The sequence below is a fragment of the Mauremys reevesii genome, linkage group 13, assembly GCF_016161935.1.
Source record: "Mauremys reevesii isolate NIE-2019 linkage group 13, ASM1616193v1, whole genome shotgun sequence".
Classification (NCBI taxonomy): domain Eukaryota; kingdom Metazoa; phylum Chordata; order Testudines; family Geoemydidae; genus Mauremys; species Mauremys reevesii.
Window position 1 is genome coordinate 31,376,546 of NC_052635.1, and position 19,558 is coordinate 31,396,103.

At 43.0% G+C, this 19,558-nt stretch overlaps 1 gene segment (V, D, J or C); it reads right to left on the reverse strand.

Moving 5' to 3' along the window:
* Positions 1 to 6,018: 6,018 nt before the first annotated feature.
* LOC120381295 lies at positions 6,019 to 18,854 on the reverse strand. The segment is given in 8 exon segments: positions 6,019 to 7,349; positions 8,288 to 8,602; positions 9,572 to 9,880; positions 10,007 to 10,366; positions 11,246 to 11,365; positions 12,658 to 12,987; positions 13,929 to 14,270; positions 18,497 to 18,854. Coding segments are annotated over 8 exon segments (1,821 nt in total).
* Positions 18,855 to 19,558: the final 704 nt, after the last annotated feature.

Below are 19,558 nucleotides of genomic sequence, written 5' to 3' on the forward strand. Positions count from 1 at the left end.
TTGTTCAAATGCTCAATCTGGAATCCAGTATCATATTTCTTCCCCGTACACAGAAATCAAACACAACTGCACATTACGAAGAAGCCAAAAATGACAATGCAGGGAGGTGCAGTTGCTTTTCCAACTCCACTCAATAACACAGGGCTTTTTTAAAGAATGTTGACAAGTTCTCCACACTGTAAAGGTAAGAGCTAATCACAGCAGACCCAAGCCAAAGGACAACAGTCAGTTCCAAACTTTCTCAAAGTTTGCAGGTGCTCAGCTCAAGAGTTTTGGTCCAGGCCCTCTGGAATATTCTGCCTTGTGTCATTCTAATCTTAGCAAAACTAAATCTATTTCCCCACTTTGCACTCTGATGCTGAATAAGCAAAAACTAGCAAGTGAATGTGGCCCAAATACATTAATCCAAGCAAAGGCTAAGCCTGTTAGAAAAGGATGCTTTATAAACAGGTCACAGAGGGAGTACAGAAACTGCCCACACCAGAATTATAACTCCAAATGACTGGCTTTTCACACCTGACCTCAGATACCCCTGCAAAATAAATTCCCGATCAGCACAGGCAGGATAGCTCTTTTCCTCTTTATCAAACAGCAAAAAAGACAGCATAAAGGGCAAGGAGAGGATTCTTTTATTTAACTAACTAAAAGTAAAATCCAACATGGACATTCAAACAATTGATAAACTACAATCCTTCAAATTATGATGTTACAGAAGAATTCTGAAAATATCCTAGATAGACCACATAACTAACCAAAAAAGTATTAAAGATGATTGGAACTCAGTCACCAGACCTGGGGAGAGGGCCAAGGAGCCCCTTCCCCCCACCAGCCCCCAACACACATACTTTTTAACAAAAGAAATATATGTGGAAAATCATGATTGTACTCCTAGGGACAAAGATGCACTATGAGATCAGATGCATTCCTAGATAATTGCGTGATCAAAACTGCATTAAGTTTACATTTTTTGCTTAATAGATATTGTATTGCTTCTGTCTGCTACAGCCTGTTCATGATGTTTGTTAGCATTTCTAAAAATATAAAATATATTTTTTATTTTATTTTATTTTTTATAAAACATAGAAAAATCATTTCATATGGGAGCTCTTCTATGGGGACACGTTTACCTTCTTTCAGAGTTGTTTGTTATGATTATTAATTTTGTTGATGCCTTTTTCTAAGGAGATGTACAATTTAGGGTTACAATTATTAAAATATACATTATATATAAACAAGGACAATTGGATTGTAATGTTACAGAATTGCAAGTTACAGTTCAATAGTAAAAAAAAATAATGCCGTATTAATAGTGGCGTATATGCAATAACATGATAAATGCAAGTGAAGTACAAAAATAAAATGCAGTCCCGATGTTTAGAACTAAAGTTGTCTTCTTTTCTTTTGTTTGTTCATACTATAATTATCCCTTAAATATTATAATCTGGCTACATTTTGTATTCTGGGTATTTATGTTACAGTTGTACTCTGTGGGATATTTAAGTAGCACTTTAATTCCCCCGCCACTCTGGCCTTGCCCTCCCCACAACCTTCTACAAAGGTTCTGATGCCCTTAAACTCAGTCAATGCAATGTAGTATCCTGGTGGACCAAAAGGACTGTTATCCCCAAAGAGATAAGCAGAGGATCGTACAGAATGAGCGACCATACGTGCAAACCTCCAGGAATGGAAATGCCACATAAGAAAAAAGTAAAATCGACCATAGCCTCAGAGAGGCTGGAGGTTGCATTTTAGTTGGGCTCTCCATGCAAGGGGCCGAAGATACAGATGACAATTCAAACTTTATAATCAAATTGAGGAACAGATCAAAGGGGGAAAAGATGGGAGGATAAAGTCAAGTGCGGGCTGGACTTTCTCTCTGTTTTGTTGCTGTGTCTGGAGCACAGCGAATGGAGGCTAAATCAGTCTGAATAAAACCAGAGAGTGAGCAGAAAAGACAAGCAACATAATAACCTGATCTCACTTTGCACTTCTACAGCATCCTCTCACTGACTAGCTCAAAGTGCATTACAGATGGTGATGAATTCAGCCCCACAACGTACTAGGAGATACGAAATTATTATTAGGCAGACAAGCCCTTTCCCCTTCAGAGCCAATTAGCCATCAGGGGCATTAGCAATAATAGACAGGTCATTCCTAATGTGTCAGGAAAGTCATAGTTTCTAACAGAGTCAAATGAGTAGCAAGAAAGTACAAAACAGATTCCAAAGAAGAAAACCATCCCCTGGATAATAAGAACCATAAATCACTGGCCCGGTGGAAAAGAGGTGGAGTATATAGCCACAGAGCTTGTTGGTACTGCATGTTTTAGAGACTGATTTGCAACTTGTCTGAGCAGATCCTGGTCCATGTGAGATAGTTTCTCCCTCCTCTCCAATAGCACTTTATAGCTTCAGAATACTATGCAAATAATAACAAATCAATTAATACCCCTATCAATCCTTCGGGGTGGGTAAGTGGATATTATTATTATCATGCCAACTTTTCAAATGGGGAAAGTGACACAAGAAGTTAAATGACTTGCTCAAGGCCACCCAGAGAGCCAGTGGCAGAGCTAGAATTCAGGATGTTCCTAGCTCCCAGCCCCCTGCTCAGTCCATGCTGGCATACATACCTCCTTTCCTGCTTATTTCCTTAGTGATACTGTGTGGTTCTCCATTTAAATTAAATAACTGGTTGGAAGAGAGAAAGGTATGTGTATGTTTCAGCCCTTTCTGCAAGTTTCATATTTTGCCATTGAGAGACATGAATAAAAAGTTACTGCATGAACAAAGATGCAGAATAACTCTCCAGCATTGCATAAGCTTTAATCCTTTACAAACAAAGCAGCCGACGAGACCTTATTCAATCAGACTAATTGCATTTCTCTCTCCACACACAACCTGCAGATCCAAACCCAGAAGGCCAAAGTCAAACTTCAAAACCAACTACAGGCAACAGTACAGCCCTCCAAAGCCTTCTCATGCCAGCCTGATTCGCTGAAAAGAATCTGTTTTCAAAGAGAGTAAACAGCCTCAAAGATGTTAATTAAAGAGCAACTGCAGCACTAAAGGAAAATGAGCTCTTCATGCCCACACCAAAAATGACCAAATAAAACAAAAACCAAATGATCTATGGGAATTCGGGAATGCAGCTCTAGACAAAACAAAAACAAACCCCAGTGAAAAGATGAAACATCCTGGAAGCAAAGAACTGAAACACAACTAAGACCATAATATAGTTGGGTGAGTCTCACCAAACCCAGTGCCATTCATTGGGCAATGATTTCCCAATACCAGAGTTCTCTACAGCAGCAGAGATGCACATGGCTAAAGCAGGTTGCATTTTAGTTGGGCTGCTTTTGTTAGCCTGATGCTGTTTCAATTTCCCATCCTTTGATAGGGTAGCCTCGATTTGAACTGATTTTCTATCTAGGCTCCAGGGTTATCAGGGATCATTTTGACACAGGTAGAAATCAGGAGCCAATGGGGTAGATTTCACATTTTCAGACCACGAACACAAGACCCGAATCTGCTGCCCTTACTCCTGTGACTAGTCCCAGGATAACTGTCATGGGTCTGCTCCGGCTCCCATTGAAGTCAACGGCTACACACCTATGTGAGTTAGCCAAGAGGGTAAGGACTGCAGTATCAGACCCATAATTAACAACGAGAAGGAAAGAGAACGAAAAGGGAGCCTGCTCATCAGCTGTGAACATGACTCTAATGATGGAGGTTTTGAAACACACACAACCCAGTCACTAAGGTAACATTCCATACGCGGTGACAAAGGATGAGCGGATAAAGAAGCTGAAGACCCAACGGTAAAATTCTCAAATCATAAACCACTGCAACCACTTAAAAGGAGACCAAGTCACCAAATAATATACTGTGCCTCTGTGCTGTAGCCACAGAAGCCCCCCAAATCCCTCTCTCAAAAATCAGCTATGTCAAATACAAGAACACCGTGAGATCTTAGAAAAGAAAGAGTTTATTTGGTGGTCAGTGCAGAAATCTGCCATTTCTCTTATAGTGATACAGGTTTCTAAGAAACAAAGGGAAGGCATTTCCTTACTCGATTCACATTTGTGCCTGTTTAATTCTATTCAACTCCCTTAATGCAACTCCTATCAGCTCAATATCATAAACATGCCGCTCAGTATTCATAGGACAGGGCCCTGTCTCTTACTGAGGTTTACTGTGCTAGTGGTGACATACTGATTTGCTTAGAGTTCCGGTATTTTGAATGTGATTACGATTTAAACCCCAACCTCTTTGTATCTTCTTCATTATGTAAATGCCCACAGGCGCTGGAACTAGAGGTGCTCAGAGTGCTGGCTTGAAGTCATATACAGGGTTTACAGTTTGGTTCAGTGGCTCTCAGCACCCCCACTATACAAATTGTTCCAGCACCCCGTAAACACCTATAATCAACACTTCCTGTGCCAGCATTAGCCTTCATTTTTTCCCATATTACCGTATATACTTGTTCATAAGCCGAATATTTTTGGTAAAAAAAAGTGACTCAAAGAGCGGGGGTCAGCTTATAAACGGGTCTACACCAACATTTGATGATTTTAAACTCTATGGAATCATTGAATATCTAATACATTGTCGTTTTGTTTACCTGGAGCGTCTGCAGGCATGGCGCCCCTCAGCTCCCTGTGGCTGCAGTTCGCCATTCCCAGCCAATGGGAGCTGTGAGAAGTGGAGCACCACTTCCCGCAGTTCCCATTGGCTGGGAAAGGCAAACTGTGGACACAGGGAGCTGAGGGGCGCCATGTCTGCAGACGCTCCAGGTAAACAAAACATCCCAACCTGCCAGCAGCTTACCCTGACGGCCCAGAAGCCAAAGTTTTCCAACTCCTGAAATATAGGGTTGGCTTATGAAAGGGTCATACAGTTTTTGCTATTTTTAACCTATCCATTTTGGGGGGGGTGGCTTATAAACAAATGGGCTAATGAACGAGTATATACGGTAATTATTTCCTGCTGTAACTAGATTTGTATCTCTCTGTTAATGGGCATGGAAGGAAGGATGGTTGATGCCAACCCAACACTTGCTGTAATCACTAATTCCACTACATTTAAATCCACTCACTGTTCATGCAAACGAGAGAGCTGGTAGGTATGGCACTAAGGAACAGCCTGAGACTCTGGGCTTGTGTTCTGACTGGGGAGAGGCTGTATTTATCATTAGTGACCCTCACATACTGACCTTTGTTTTACCAATGAGCTTTTATTGTACTGTTTGACTTATTTCCTATCAGCACCCATACGGTGTTTGCAAGAGGTTAGTAGTGCTCTGCATTTTGCAGAGCAGGCGGATTCCAAATTCCTGCAGCTAGAGTTTTAAAAATTCACATTCCACAATGTATGTGCATAATTTGTACATTCAGTTTTCATGCAGAATCACAGTAACTGAACATGCAAAGGGACAGTGAGACACTGATCCTTTTCACATGTAGTCATGGTAACTGAACACACACACAGATTATACATGTGTATTCTTGCTCACACACTTGTACCAGCAGCCATGCTTATTGGTTTTACACATATATATTATATTTCACATTTATTTTTATCTTTGCATTCCTGTTGGCCAAGCAACCACACTTTCCTCCTTCATTTCCCCTTATAGAGTTCTGGATTCTACTCCCAATGAACTCAGTGGCCAAAGTGGTCCTTAACATTATTACTTCTAATAATCTACACCTAGGCACTTGCTGCTCTTTGCCCCCTGCTTATGATAGAAGTCACTTACCACAGTGGTTCATGGGGGTATGCAGAGATCTTCCAGAAATTACATCAACTCATCTAGCTACTTGCCTAGTTTTATAACAGGCTACATAAAAACCACTAGCGAAGTCAGTGCAAATTAAAATTTCATACAGACAATGACTTATGCTCTATATACTGAAATGTAAGTACAATATCAATATTCCAATTGATTTATTTTATAATGATATGGTAAAAAGGAGAAAGTCAGCAATTTTTCAGCAATCGTGTGCTGTGACCCTTTTGTATTTTTATGTCTTATTTGTAAGCAAGTAGTTTTTAAGCGAGGTGAAACTTGGGGGTATGCAAGACAAATAAGACTCCTGAAAGGGAAGTCTGGAAAGCTTGAGAGCCACTGACTTACAACAATAAAAAAAGAATGCAACAAATTAAGACAATTCAGTTGATAACCAACATCCCTCTCCAAAATAACCCCACACCTATCCCAAAAGAACCTCTCCCTCTGCCCTTGTTTTATCGTTTCCTACTTCCTTATATCCCCCCTTCCCATGGTTTGCTGTCGTTGCACACTGAACTTAATTCAGCCCTGGTGTAAGAAGGTGCATCTCCACTGAAATCATTGGAATGGCGACCATTTACAGCAGACCTAGAGTTGGCCCACTGAGAAAGGGAATTCATTCCTCAAAGCAGCTGGAGTCGATCCACTGTGTAAGACGTATAGGAGGAGTGTCAATTTTCTGTTCAATAAATGATTTTGCAAATACTTGATTGTGAAAAGAATCAAGAAAACAAAAGGCAAAGCTCTTTCTCCATTCACACTGGGCTAGGTAACGCACTCTGGTCACCACAGGCCAGACTGCAGAGCCGTCTTTACATTTTTCAGTTCTATCTCCAGTGATGAGGTAAAGAGAGACACCCAGTGGTAAAATATATGATAGGTCTTCTCTTGTCTTCTTCGCGGCCTTGCCCCTTTCTGTCTAGGAGTCAGGTATGATCATTTCAATGTACATGAAAGCCAACGAACCCCTTAGTATCTGTGAAAATAATTCCACAGCTGTCCACGTAACCTTGGGTAAATCATTTTCACTACTTCGTGTCTCCGTTTCTCCTTCTGTTAAACAGGTTAATAACTATGCCCTAGCTACCCTAGCCCTAGTACTTAATTAATGCCCTTTGGAGATTAATCCTAGTGTTAATAATACTAAGAAAAAGTTTTATGTTAATAATACTGACTCTATAGTGTTGCTCACATGCACATTTAGCAATTCTGTACAACCCACCAAATGCAGGAAGCTAGGCCACCCTTTCACCAAAAGTGAAGCTAAAGAATAAAAAATTCTCTCTGCTCTACAAGCCAGCTGATGAACTGGTGCTTCTCATACAGAAAGGCAGTGAGCAGCTGCCACGAGTGTGACATATAACCAGACACAGTCCTTACATTGAGGATGGGAATCCCTTTACAAGGAGAACGTGAAAGCCAGGAGATGAAGTGGGAGGGATGTAGAATCAACTTTTCAGTAAGTTTCATTTCCAGAGAACTTTCCCTGTGCTGGAACTGTAGCTTCTGCTTTCTTTCCCACCCTGGACAGTCTGCTGAGCCTTCACCACGTCAATCTATAAAGAAAAAGTCAGAATTGTCAGCTTGGCCGGCAGTAACTGCTGATGTGTGCTTTGTTACACCGATATGAAAAAAAAAAAATCACATGCCAAATGGTGGGGGGAAGTTAATCAGTTTGCAATGGAGTAAAACATTTTGGGTTCTCACTACCAATAGTCTGCAGAGCTTTTTTTTTTTTAAATGTCTCCATAAAAATGACATTTCCATATGGGGCAAATTCATAAACAAAAATTTGCCTTATTTGTCCTGGGTGAAATGTTGCCATTTGTGATGCAGGAAGTTGCATTTGCTGACCACAGTGAGGATCCCATGTAGGAGTACAGTACTTTGGGCAAGGCTTTGAAAATTTAACAGACACCAACTAGCCAAAGGACTAAATCTGGTAGCCAGAGACCAATACAAAAGAGGAGGAGGGGTGGGGGAGGGGAACGCACCAGCAAAGTCCAAGCATCCCCTGGTGCAGTGCTCACCTCTAGCTGTGGGATGCAGGAGGGCCTAGGATGACCTTAGAGGCGAGCCTGTGTTTCATAACATTTCACCAGCCCTAAAAACCTGCAGCTGATCAGCTTTGTTCCTGTCCTAAGAGTACATGCAGAGAGCAGCCACAGGCTGCATTCTAATAACATAACAAGAATTAGAAATGAGGCGCTTTGCAAACACAGCACTTCTCGCTCCACCCTTACGTAAGTGAGTGTTTGTACAGATGGGGGCTCTTAGGCAGAGAGATGAAGCATGCTGGGAGTCTGTGTAAGAGCTGAGATCAGGTCTCATTAAGCTCCTAGCTCACAGCCATCGGCTCACACCAGTACTTTAGGCCTCCCTCTGGCACTCTACAGGCCTCATTTGGCCCCTTGACCACACTTTGCTTTAAGCTAATCTCTGTTGTTCAGGCACTGTCTGAACTATCCAATCAAACACACTGTATAGGACATACCAGGCAGCTGCAGAGTGTATGATCTTTCTACAGAGTCCCTTAGAGCAGCATGTGTCACCCGACACGTAAACACTGCTCCTTCCTCTTCCCTTCCAGGCATGACTCTCAAAACGCTCCAGATGGAGTGCAAACCATTGGCTCCCATTATGGAGACGGAATGGCAGACTCCCGCTTGCAGGAGCTGCCCATCTCGGAACCAGTTCACAGTGATCACGTTAGGGGAGAAGTTATTGATCCTGCAGTTCAGCCTCAGCTCCTCTCCCACCACAGGAACGGAGGGGTCTGTGGTGATCCAGAGAACTTCAGGGGGGGTCCCTGTTCAAATGGAAAGAACACACAGCAGGACAGATGGTTAGAGGAGTCACCCCCAATGTCAAGAAGAGGGCAAATGGCCAATATGCATAACTGTACCAATGGGAGTGGTGAAAATTATTTGTGACAGTCATAATGAGAACATGGGAGCCTACAGCTCACACAGTGAGAGAGCTGCTGTAGATTGTGCCTGGCTTGATTGTTTATGGCATGTTGTGGGTCTGGCAATGGAAATTTTTGGGTGTGACTGTAGCTTTGACCTTGGCCCAACATTGTGTATGTCACGCTTTCCCCTGTATCTATAGCTCATGGGGCTCTCTCAGTACTCCAGGCCCCCCATCACATCCCCAGGCTCTCCCATACAGACACACAGTGCACTGTGCTGAATAAGGTCTCTCTCTACTCAGCCACAGGCACCACACCTCTTCTTCTGCATCCCAGACTTTGGGCATTACCTGAGCCGGTTCCCCTTTGCACCACCGCTGAAGATCAGTGTGTGAAATGGGGCTAAGACAAGAAAACAGAAGGCCCATTCAGCAATCACTCTAATAGGCTGGGTTAGGAGGAACTCAGCTGCTCCTTAGCTTCTTCCACAGTCTTTAACCCAAAGGCCCCATTCAGATTCCAGGTGATCAAACCAGTCTCACCTAGAAATATCGAATACTTCCATAGCACTTTATATTAGCTAGCTGATGCTCACAATACCCCTATCCTCTACATTTTATAGAAGAAAAACAGGGGCTGACTTGCCCCAAGCCACATTCCAAGTCAGTGGCAGAGCCAGGATTAGCTCTCAGGACTTCCTAGCGTTACACCCTGTGCACGGACCAATAGACCACCCTGCCTCTCAAGCTCTGAAACTCAACCCTCCAAATCTTTTGCACCTCGTGGTGTAAATCTGCTGAACCTCTCAAAGGCAGCTCCACTACTAGCATCATTTGCAGCAGTTGACTCACTCAGCATGCGGCTTACCTTGCAAGTTAACTTCATAGAAGAGTTCTTCTATATTTCCAAAGCTGCTGTGTTTTATCTGACAGATATAAACTGCCCCTTCCTCCTCATTGGTCAGTAGAAACTCTGTCTGGCTCCAGACACTAAAATAGTCTATTTCACAAGGGAAAGGTCCAAACTGCGTCACATCGCTAACCAGTTGTCCATTTCGAAACCAAGTCAAAGTGATATCCTTCGGGTAAAATTTCTCTACTACGCAGCTCAGAATGAGCTTCTCTCCTACCATGGGAGCCTGAGGCCAGCTAGTGATGTAGAGACTTGTTGGCCGAGCTGAAAGGGAGAGAGAGAGAGAGAGAGAGAGAGATTAGGGAAATCTTGTAAAAAGTTACTGTTCAGATTTTGGCAACGAGTCAGTAAGAAAAGAAGATCTGCTGGAGTGCGGGGGGAAGCTCTTACCGGTGACACTCAGCGTGGTGCTCATCCATATGGCGCTTTTCAGTGCACTGTGCTCAACGCTGCATTCAAACACTGCCCCGTCATCCCGGATGGTGGGTGTGTAGGTCAGACAGGATGGAACACTGAAGAACTTGCCATTGGTTTCCAAAGGCTGCCTTGCCTTGTCTGTAATATCGTCTCTCGGACCCAGAAGAAAAGAGGCTTCTCCAGGAGCTTCACTTGATGCCATTTGGGGGGTTCTCCGGTACCATGTCACACTAATCGCTTTTGGTCTAAACCCATTTATGTTGCACATCAGCTTCAGCTTCTCATTAATCGGGATCACATCTGGTTTGTTAATCAAGGAAACCTGAGGCGGCACTGAAAAGAAGATAAATTTAGGAGGTAGAAGTCTCTGTGAGATGCTGGCATAGCAGAACTGGGGGTTCCTGGATATATAAAGTAGTGATATTCACAGTAAGAGTGAAATACTGGCCCCAGTGAAATCAACACACTGGGTCTTTTCTAGGCAGGTACCCAAAGTGTAGCTGCAGCGAGCTCCGGACCTTTTATGGGAGCCCTGCTTTGTCATCACTCTTGCTCAGACACAACCAGGACCTCCTCCACCCAATGGCCCTTTGCAATAAGATGAGTTGAGGGGGCCCACTCCTCTTTCAGTTGCTGAAACCCACCCTTTCTATCTGATTAAACCCTTGTGATCCCTCCAGTACTGACAAGTGCTATGACTGCTAAAATCTAGTGCCCCTTTCTCTACTGTTGGTCTCCCATAGTTGCTAATACCCTCTTGCATCCCTCTAATGACTGGATTAGATTAGACTAAATTAGTCCATGACAGATGGTTTAGGGAAATGAAATCAATCCTGCCATGATGCAGGTAAATAAGCTAGATTACCTACTATTGGTGCCTCGCAAGGAGTCTGTGCATGGGTCATACAGCTGATTGAGCTGTCCTAACATACAAAATATCCATAAGGAAATCAGATAGAAGTACAGAAGCTAGCAACTCCCTTCTTTGGGGCTCAGAATCAAATAGGATATATTTGTTAGAGAAAGCTGTAGCTCTGATTTTTTGGCCAACTTTCCTTTAACATGAGCTAAGAAGCACACTGTTTGCAGAGCGTACCCTTAGCTAAGTTATAATTAGTTATTAATTATTATTATCATAATTAGTACGTAAATGGGAGGCCTACCACAGCTAGAAGGATGCTGAAGGGTAGGAATGTTTTAAAAAAAAATTACCTTTCATAAGTTGTTCCCGATAGAATATGGTCAAAAATATACTACACGCTCCAGTTATCACAATACAAGCAGCAGCCACTCCAACAATGAACCCAATATCCCGATGATACTGCTTTGGGGCTGAAAACAAATGTATTCATTAGAAACTATTTAAAATAATCAGATTCCACCCAAGGATCTCAAAGCATTTACAAACAATTAATGAAGCTTCCCATCAGCCCTGGAAAGTGCAGCACTTCTGTATTATTGTTATTATCCCTCTTTTACATGATGGTAAACTGAGTCAGAAAGAGGTCAAGCTATAATCAGTTCTCTGTAGGCAAGACAAGGGATTATAGGCCTTTTGGATGGCATGTGCATGAAGAACACACTTGAAACAGGAGCGGACTGAGCCATGGAGTAACTTTGCTATTTTGGGTACAGGACTATGTCTATGAAGGTATGAAGCAGGGATAGGGGTAATATGAGTTTGCTAGAGAAGGCTGATATACAGGATATTTGAGTGGTTTTTTGCTTTCCTGCCCTCAACTACAGCCTGAGTAACTGGGGCTGTGAGCTGGAGAGATTTGTGGGAACTGCAAGGGTGAAGAAACAGATCTCCCATACAGGCTGCAGAGCTCAGGAGCAGCTATTGAAGCCTCAAGGCTGCAAAAGTCCCTGGGAATGCTGCATTCCTTTTCTGTGGATGGTGGATCTGCAACAGCCCCGCCCTACTCTCAATCTCTTCTGCGTGCTGTTGCACTGAGCCAACACAGAGCACAGCCTGAAGAGAGTGCAGAACCCCTGTGCAGGCACCTAGAGTCCTGAGCCCCTGGGCGCTGGTTTTACTGCACTCAGGACTTTCTGGAGTTAAGGAAGGATTTTGCCCCTATTAAAATTATTTCTCCCATCAATCATTTCTTAGGATTTCCCCAATGCCTAGAGAGTAGAATTTCCATTTGCTGGGAAATCCCAACATTTTTAAATTTGTTTTTGTTCCAAAACAAACTGAAAAGCTGAAAGTTTGAAATTTTCTACAAAAATGAAAATTCTGAAAAAGTTTGATGTGGAACAATTGAAACATTTAATTTCAGTAATGTCAAAACATTGTTATATAAAATATTAACTACAGCATAGATTCTATCGTGTTAAATCTCTACATACAATATATTAAAACTAATATTTTAGTATAATATTAAAGTTTAAACAAAAATTAATCAAAATGATAAAGTCAAAATTAATCATTTTTACCTTATCAAAATTAAAAAGTAAAAAATGATTCTTTTAAACTTTTTCCTGTTGAAAATGTCATCAAACCAACACATTTCCATGAAACAGTTTGATTTCAGCAAAATTACATTTTCTGACAGAAAATTGTGCCATTAAAAATTTTTCAACCAGATCTATTCAGAGTCTGTTCTTGGGCCACTTACTCGTGACAAATATGGTTGTATTTCCTCTCAGCGGCTTTTCCAGGGATTCATGTCGGACTTCACAGATGTACAAGGATCCATCATCCTCTTCAGACACCTCTCGGGTCACCCGGCTCAACATGGTGAACGTGCCCTTTTTATCATGAGCCAATGGGACTCCCGTGCAGATGTCCTGCGTTAAAGGCCTCTCGTGTTTACCGCCATACTTCCTAACTAGCCAGGAGATGTCAATTTCTTGAGGGTAAAATTGATGAACATCACAGGAAAAGGTTTTCTCTCCCCCTGCTGTAATTTCAGGGTTTTGGGGTGACAGCATCACTGTAGGCTGAGCTGGGAAGACAGATCACAGTCACGCACAAACAAGATCCTGTTGATCATGATTCCCCATAACAGATTCCTAATTAGCACCAGACACTAATTTTGCTTCTGGGTAGATAGTTAAAATTGGGACTACAGAGTTACATGGCATTAAGTGAATAGGACTAGATCCAAAATACTGACTGAGTGCTAATGGACACTAGCAAAACTTTAGTTCAAAATAAAAAGGAGAATGTAAATGCACAAAGGAGTGATAGATACACACCAGTGAAGCACAGTAAGAATTCCTCTGAAGTTTCTTTTCTACAAAAGTTTTACTCTTATAACATTAACATGTAAACAAGCCAGACCGTGGCTAAATCATTGCATCAAAGATACAGTAAAGGAGCTAACTTTAAACTGACCACAAGGACCTGGCAAGCACCTGATGATCCCCTAAGAAACATCTGCTGCAGTTATCCTCAAACAAGTGCCAAAAATAATTCAGAACAGTCACTGGAGAATGAACAGCTGGCTGTAGGCAGTGGCAAGAGAAATTATAGGGGGTTGCTTAATATTCAGTGCTCCTGTTCCAAAAAAGTCACTTCCTATCCATATGCGGTTTAGTGTTTATTGCAGGCCGGGGATAGGAAATCAGGCCTCTTGGTTCTAGTCCCAGTTCTATCATAAACTCACTGTGTGACTCTGGGCAGGTCAGTTATTCTCTATACCTCAATTTCCCCCATCTGTAAAATGAGTTTATTAATACAGGATACTCCCATTTATCTGACACCCTATTGTCCCAATTCAGTAGTTTATGAAGCAGTTAGGAATTCCTGAAGATGGAAATCTCCAAGGCTAAAATAAGGCTACTGTTTCATTACATCCCAGCATCCTGTCTTAACTCAACCCTCTGGCCTCAAAGTTACACATTGGTTGGTTGTTTCTGTTTTATAGCTAATAGCACTGAGTACCTCTGACTCGGAGCTGGATTGTCCCACTTCCATATTGCGGGGTTATTAAAACAGTGCATGTGTAGATCCCTTCATCATCTAATGTCACATTATGCAGGTTCAGTGATGCGCTGCCCTGGGTTAGTAATTCAGGATTCACCAAGGCCCCATTCCGGTGATATAATGTATGCTTGCCATCAAACTGGTATACTGTCTTCTCTCCAAATTCATTGTTTATGGTCCATTTCACTGCCACATCCTCCAATTTAACACTCTTCCAGATTGTAAAATTACAATGCAACTCAATATGTTTGTCCACCAGACAGAATACTGGGGAAGGGCTGGTCTTGATTTCCAATGTAGCTAAAAATAAAACAAATAAACATGTAATTGGCACTCACTATCAGTCTCAGCAACAGGAAAAGGAGTGAAAGGGTTATAGAGACTGAATTCTCCCTCTCAGCCCTAATTAGGGGCCTGCCCAGGATCAGGATGGAATCACATCACTGTGCTGGGGTGGGGACATTTGTGCCTCTATGGCTGTACCTGTCCTGTGGATAAATCAAAGCCATCAGACACATATCTGAGGGGATTAATATTTTTAGGAACTGAGCCCTGTAAGAACATAGAACATAAGATCAGCCAGACTGAGTCAGACCAAAGGTTCATCTAGCCCAGTAGCCTCTTTTTTGACAGAGGCCAGAGCCAAATGCTTCAGAGAGAATGAACAGAACAGGGCAATTTCAAGTGATCCCTCCCTTGTCATCCAGTTCCAGCTTCTGGCAGTTGGAGGTTTAGGTACACCTGGAGCATGGGGTTGCATCCCTGAGCATCTTGGCTAACAGCCGTCTTGGCTAATCACCATAGTTCATAAACATGAATTTATCTAATTCTTTTTTCAACCCAGTTATTATTTTGGCCTTCACAACATCCCCTGCAACAAGTCCCATAAGTTTTCTGTGCATTGTGTGAAGAAATACTTCCTTTTTTTGTTTTAAACCTGCTGCCTATTAATTTCATTGGGTGACCCCTAGTTCTTATGTTATGTGAAGGGGTAAATAACACTTTCCTGTTCACTTTCTCCACACCATTCATGATTTTACAGACTGCTGTTATATCTCACTTCCCCCACCCTCCAAGCTGAACTGTCCCAGTCTTTTTAATCTCTCCCAGTATGGGAGCTGTTCCATACCCCTATTCATTCTTGTTGTCTTGTTGCCTTTTTCTGTACCTTTTCCAATTCTAATATATCTTTTTTTTGAGATGGGGTGACCAATATATTGATGCTTTGGAGCACAAACATGTCATTGTTTACTCAATGGGACACTGTCAGCATAAAAATTACACATCTGCCTCAAATGTATTTCCTTACCCTTGTTACAAGTAACACGTGAAAAGGATTAGAGAGGGGAGTTGGATTCATTTTTTTGTTTGTTTATTCCATGCCTTTGACAGCACACTGTGCCAAGCACAGGTCCCAAACCTGCAATCAGATCTGCTAGCAAGGATGTCTACACCCATGTGCAGCCCCATTGAAGTCAACAGGGTATTGCATAGGTGTAGGATTCACATCAACTGGAACAAATGGTGGATCATGATCTTAGTCAGTTTCCTCTTTTGATTGTGTGAGTTCAGAAAATGTAATCCTAAAAACCACAATTAAGACTCAAGAGATCAAGATAAGACCTGAAACAAGTTTTCATTCATTTTTTTTAATTGACTAGATTTCAAGCTGATGGTACCATTTGCTTTTTTAAGTCACTGTCATACATTTCTGTCTGTGGAACATCTCTTCCCAATTTGTAAAAGGTCTGCTATAGAAATTGTTCCACGTGTTTGTTCCAGATTCCCGTCTGAAATAAACCTAGCCATGTTAGGGACCCAACTGCACTCTTTGGTATCAGAGATTTCAGAAATTAATCAGACTTCTTTTTTTGTAACTATGCTACTGTAGTCAAACATACTTTTAATAAAACTAGCCTTATTTATTACTGAACAAGTCAGGAGATGATATTTTCCACTTGGACTGCAGTTGTGGAATCTGGACAGTTCTTAATGGACATAATGTTTCCTTTTCTCCACACACACCCTTCAACTCCCCCAAATGGCAAATGTTCAGAATAGTTTTCATGTTATCTCCTTTGAATTCTTATTTATTTTATTTATTGTTACAACACAGCTCTTCGGGCCACAATCTGCTCTCGATGCACTTGAAAACGGGAATCTCCAGTGAAATTAACAGGAGCCCTGTAGGTGCATCCAAGAGCAGAATTTGGCCCTTAAAACTGAAACCCTCAAACTTGGAAGCTGAAGACACTTTGGGCCAAATTTGCCTTCACTTTAGATGCAAGTTGTTACACATTCCAAACAATTAGTGTAAAATACTACTACTTTTCTAGCCCTGTTCTGTGAAGCATTCCAAATATTAGTTACCCTGATATTCTATGTTTGCTCTGTATTGTGTTGCAACATAGCCACTCGTATCTCTGGAATGTAAACTCTTTTGAGGAGGGACCTATTATTTGTCTGGCATAAGTTTATCTAGCATATAGCACCATGTGTGACAGATATGGCAATGTCACAATATCCCTGAAAGACCTTATTGTATTAAGTTCATGTAATCTCTCTAGGGGCAAGATATGACCAATGTAGGAATGGGGAGTTCAAAAGACTCTATTGAAAATGCCAGACAAGTATGCACTTTTGGGACAATAAGCATTAACTGCAGTTCCTGGGGATACCTAGGATGCAGTTAACGCACATTATCCAACTCTGGTTATGCAAACACCCAGCCTTTTGAAGCTACATCCAGAGGAGAGGGTCTTTGTTGATTACCCATTGTAGAAGATCAAAGGCTTAAGATGTAGAAAGAAACTAATGCTCTGCCCAGCCTTCGTTCTGGTTCTGGAGCTAAGATGGATATGAACTTTCAACCACAGGGAAAATCCAGTGGTCGGTTTTGAAAGACTGAAAGCTACCAGTGTGCTAGGTTGGTGTTGGGAGTGACCTGCGGTAATTGTTCTAGCATGCGTGTAGATTCTTTTATTGTTTTCTCTGTCCTGTTTTTACCTTAAGAATAAATGTACTTGCTTAAAAGGAGCTATGTGGTAACCGATAACTGTGGGCAATACATGGGCTATAGCCTTCAGGGAAAAAGCAAGGTGCAGATGTTTGCCTGTTTAGGCAGTCTGGCTTGCTGAGGATATCACAGTGTAATCCAAGGAGCTGTGCAGGCTTAAAATCATCTGTGAGGAGGAAGAGAGAGATGCAGGTCTCTGCTCAAGAGAGGTGATGGCTGGGAACCAGAAACCTTTAAGTGGGTGTCCTAGAGGAACCATGGAGGGGGAAATACACGTGCAGTTACCAGAAACTATGAGTTAGGCTTGACAGAAATTGGTTTACACCAGGAGTCGGCAACCTTTCAGAAGTGGTGTGCCGAGTCTTCACTTATTCACTCTGATTTCAAGTTTCACGTGCCAGTAATACATTTTAACATTTTTAGAAGGTCTCTTTCTATAAGTCTATAATATATAAACAAACTATTGTTGTATGTAACGTAAATAAGGTTTTTCAAATGTTTAAGATGCTTCATTTAAAATTAAATTAAAATGCAGAGCCCCCCAGACCGGTGGCCAGGACCCAGGCAGTGTGAGTGCCACTGAAAATCAGCTCGCGTGCTGCCTTCGGCACCCGTGCCATAGATTGCCTACCCCTGGTTTTTACACACACACACACACACACACACACACACAATTTAAATTTGCACAGCTGCACAAGATAATTGGTTTTAAAGCTTTTTTTTTCTATTTTTATCTATTTAAACTTTTACAGTTGTGGGAAATTATGGGGGTCCAACAATTATTGAATGACAATAGACATTGAAATTCAATCAGTTAAAGCTTTATACCCCAACACAAACTGTCAAAAGCACATGTCAAAAAGTCCAAAGTAAATGCCCTCAAATCAACCAATCCTAACTGTTCACTAGCCCATTTGTAACAAGTCGAATTCAAAGTCTAAATCACTGAATTTAGACTCTTCGGAAGTTATTGGGCAGCATTTTTCTTACTTTGCCCAGTTGTAACTTTGGATAGTTACTGATGGAAATGTTTTGCCAGTTCCTGTGTGTACCGTGAAACTGACATTTACTGATAAAAATCTAATGCTTCCCAGCCTACTTAGCCTGCCACTTAAATAAGCCACAAGACCACCACCAACTTCGGTACCTTCCTCCCTCTCCTTGCGGTGACACTTTGGGGGGATTTTTTTTAAATCAGTGGGAGTTGAGGTTGAACCCAAACCCAACCCCCAAAGGCCCAACACGGCCACCTTTGCTGCTGTTGAACGGTATCTTCCTTCGGGAATAGCCCCAGCTGAACAGAGCCACTCAAGGAGCAAGGTCCTGCACAAACGCGAATAGAGGCGGCAGAGTCTGGCTGGCAGCTACCGGTCATGGATTGGAAATACAGCAGCGGCAAAGGAGGGGAAGGCGGCGGGAGGGGCAGCAAAGGGAGTCTCCTGTGTCACTCGCCGCCTCCCCCCAGGCACGGCCCAAGCCGCAGGGCAGAGGAAGAGGGGAGCGTCCATACCTGCAGCCACGAGGTGCAGCAGCATGAGCAGCGCTTCCATAGTCCGGCGCGGGCAGGGCAGGGCGCCGGGAAGGAGCCGCCGCAGCAGGTGCCCTTTGAACGGCTGTAGAAATTAGCGCAGCCCGGAGTAGCCTCGCCCCGAGAAGGGCCCCGCCCCCCAGACGTGCCGGGAAGGTTAAGACAGCGGGGGCGGGCAGGGGCTTGGCTCAGGCTCCGGCTCCCTGCACCTCGGGCACCGGGCAGCCAGAGCAGGGAGTGGCTCTGCTCGGCCCAGAGGCGGCCGCCCGGTAAAATTGTCCCCGGGCCGGTGGAACCCGGCTCCCACGGGGGGGGGAACCGGGCACTTGACCTGGGCAAACTTTTCTGGCAAGGGAGTGAATACGCGCCGGGCACGGGCAGCCCGAAGCGCTAGGACGCTTGCACGGGGAGGGGAATAGCAGCCGCGAACTCGGCTCCTCCCCGCTCCCAGGCTGCGGCGCTAAAGCTGAGCCACCGAGCTGCTTGGTAGCGCCTTGCTCCGCTTGGCGGCATGGCAGCGGCTTCTAGGCTGCCAGAGCAGAGCTCCACCACTTCCACCACCGAGCGATGGGGGGACCCCTTGTGCGCCCGTCCTCTTCCCCCAGGACAAAGAAACTCACCATGCTCCCTCCCACAAGCCCTGGCGGCTGCCAGAGACCAAGGGGTCTCTGCCCCCAATCTCAGCGCTCCATAAGATATTTAAAAAATATATAACCACCCATCTTGCCCAAAGTGTGCAGATGAGACATGGTTACAAAAATGTCACAGAAAACTACAGTAGTTATTAGCTTACAGCAGTGGTTATTACAAAATAAAAAGAGGTTCAGAGAAGGGTGACAAGAATGATTAGGGCTTGTCTACACTACTTTTCCATGGAAAAAGCTCATAGGAAGAGAGATTGAAAAGATGCAGATTCTGTATTTTGGAAAGGACATAAACAACAAGGAATAAAAGTATAAAATAAGGTATGGTATAGAGATGGTAGATCAGGAGTTTCTGCTCTCCCTATTTCATACCACAGGAACAAGGGAACAAAGGTGACAA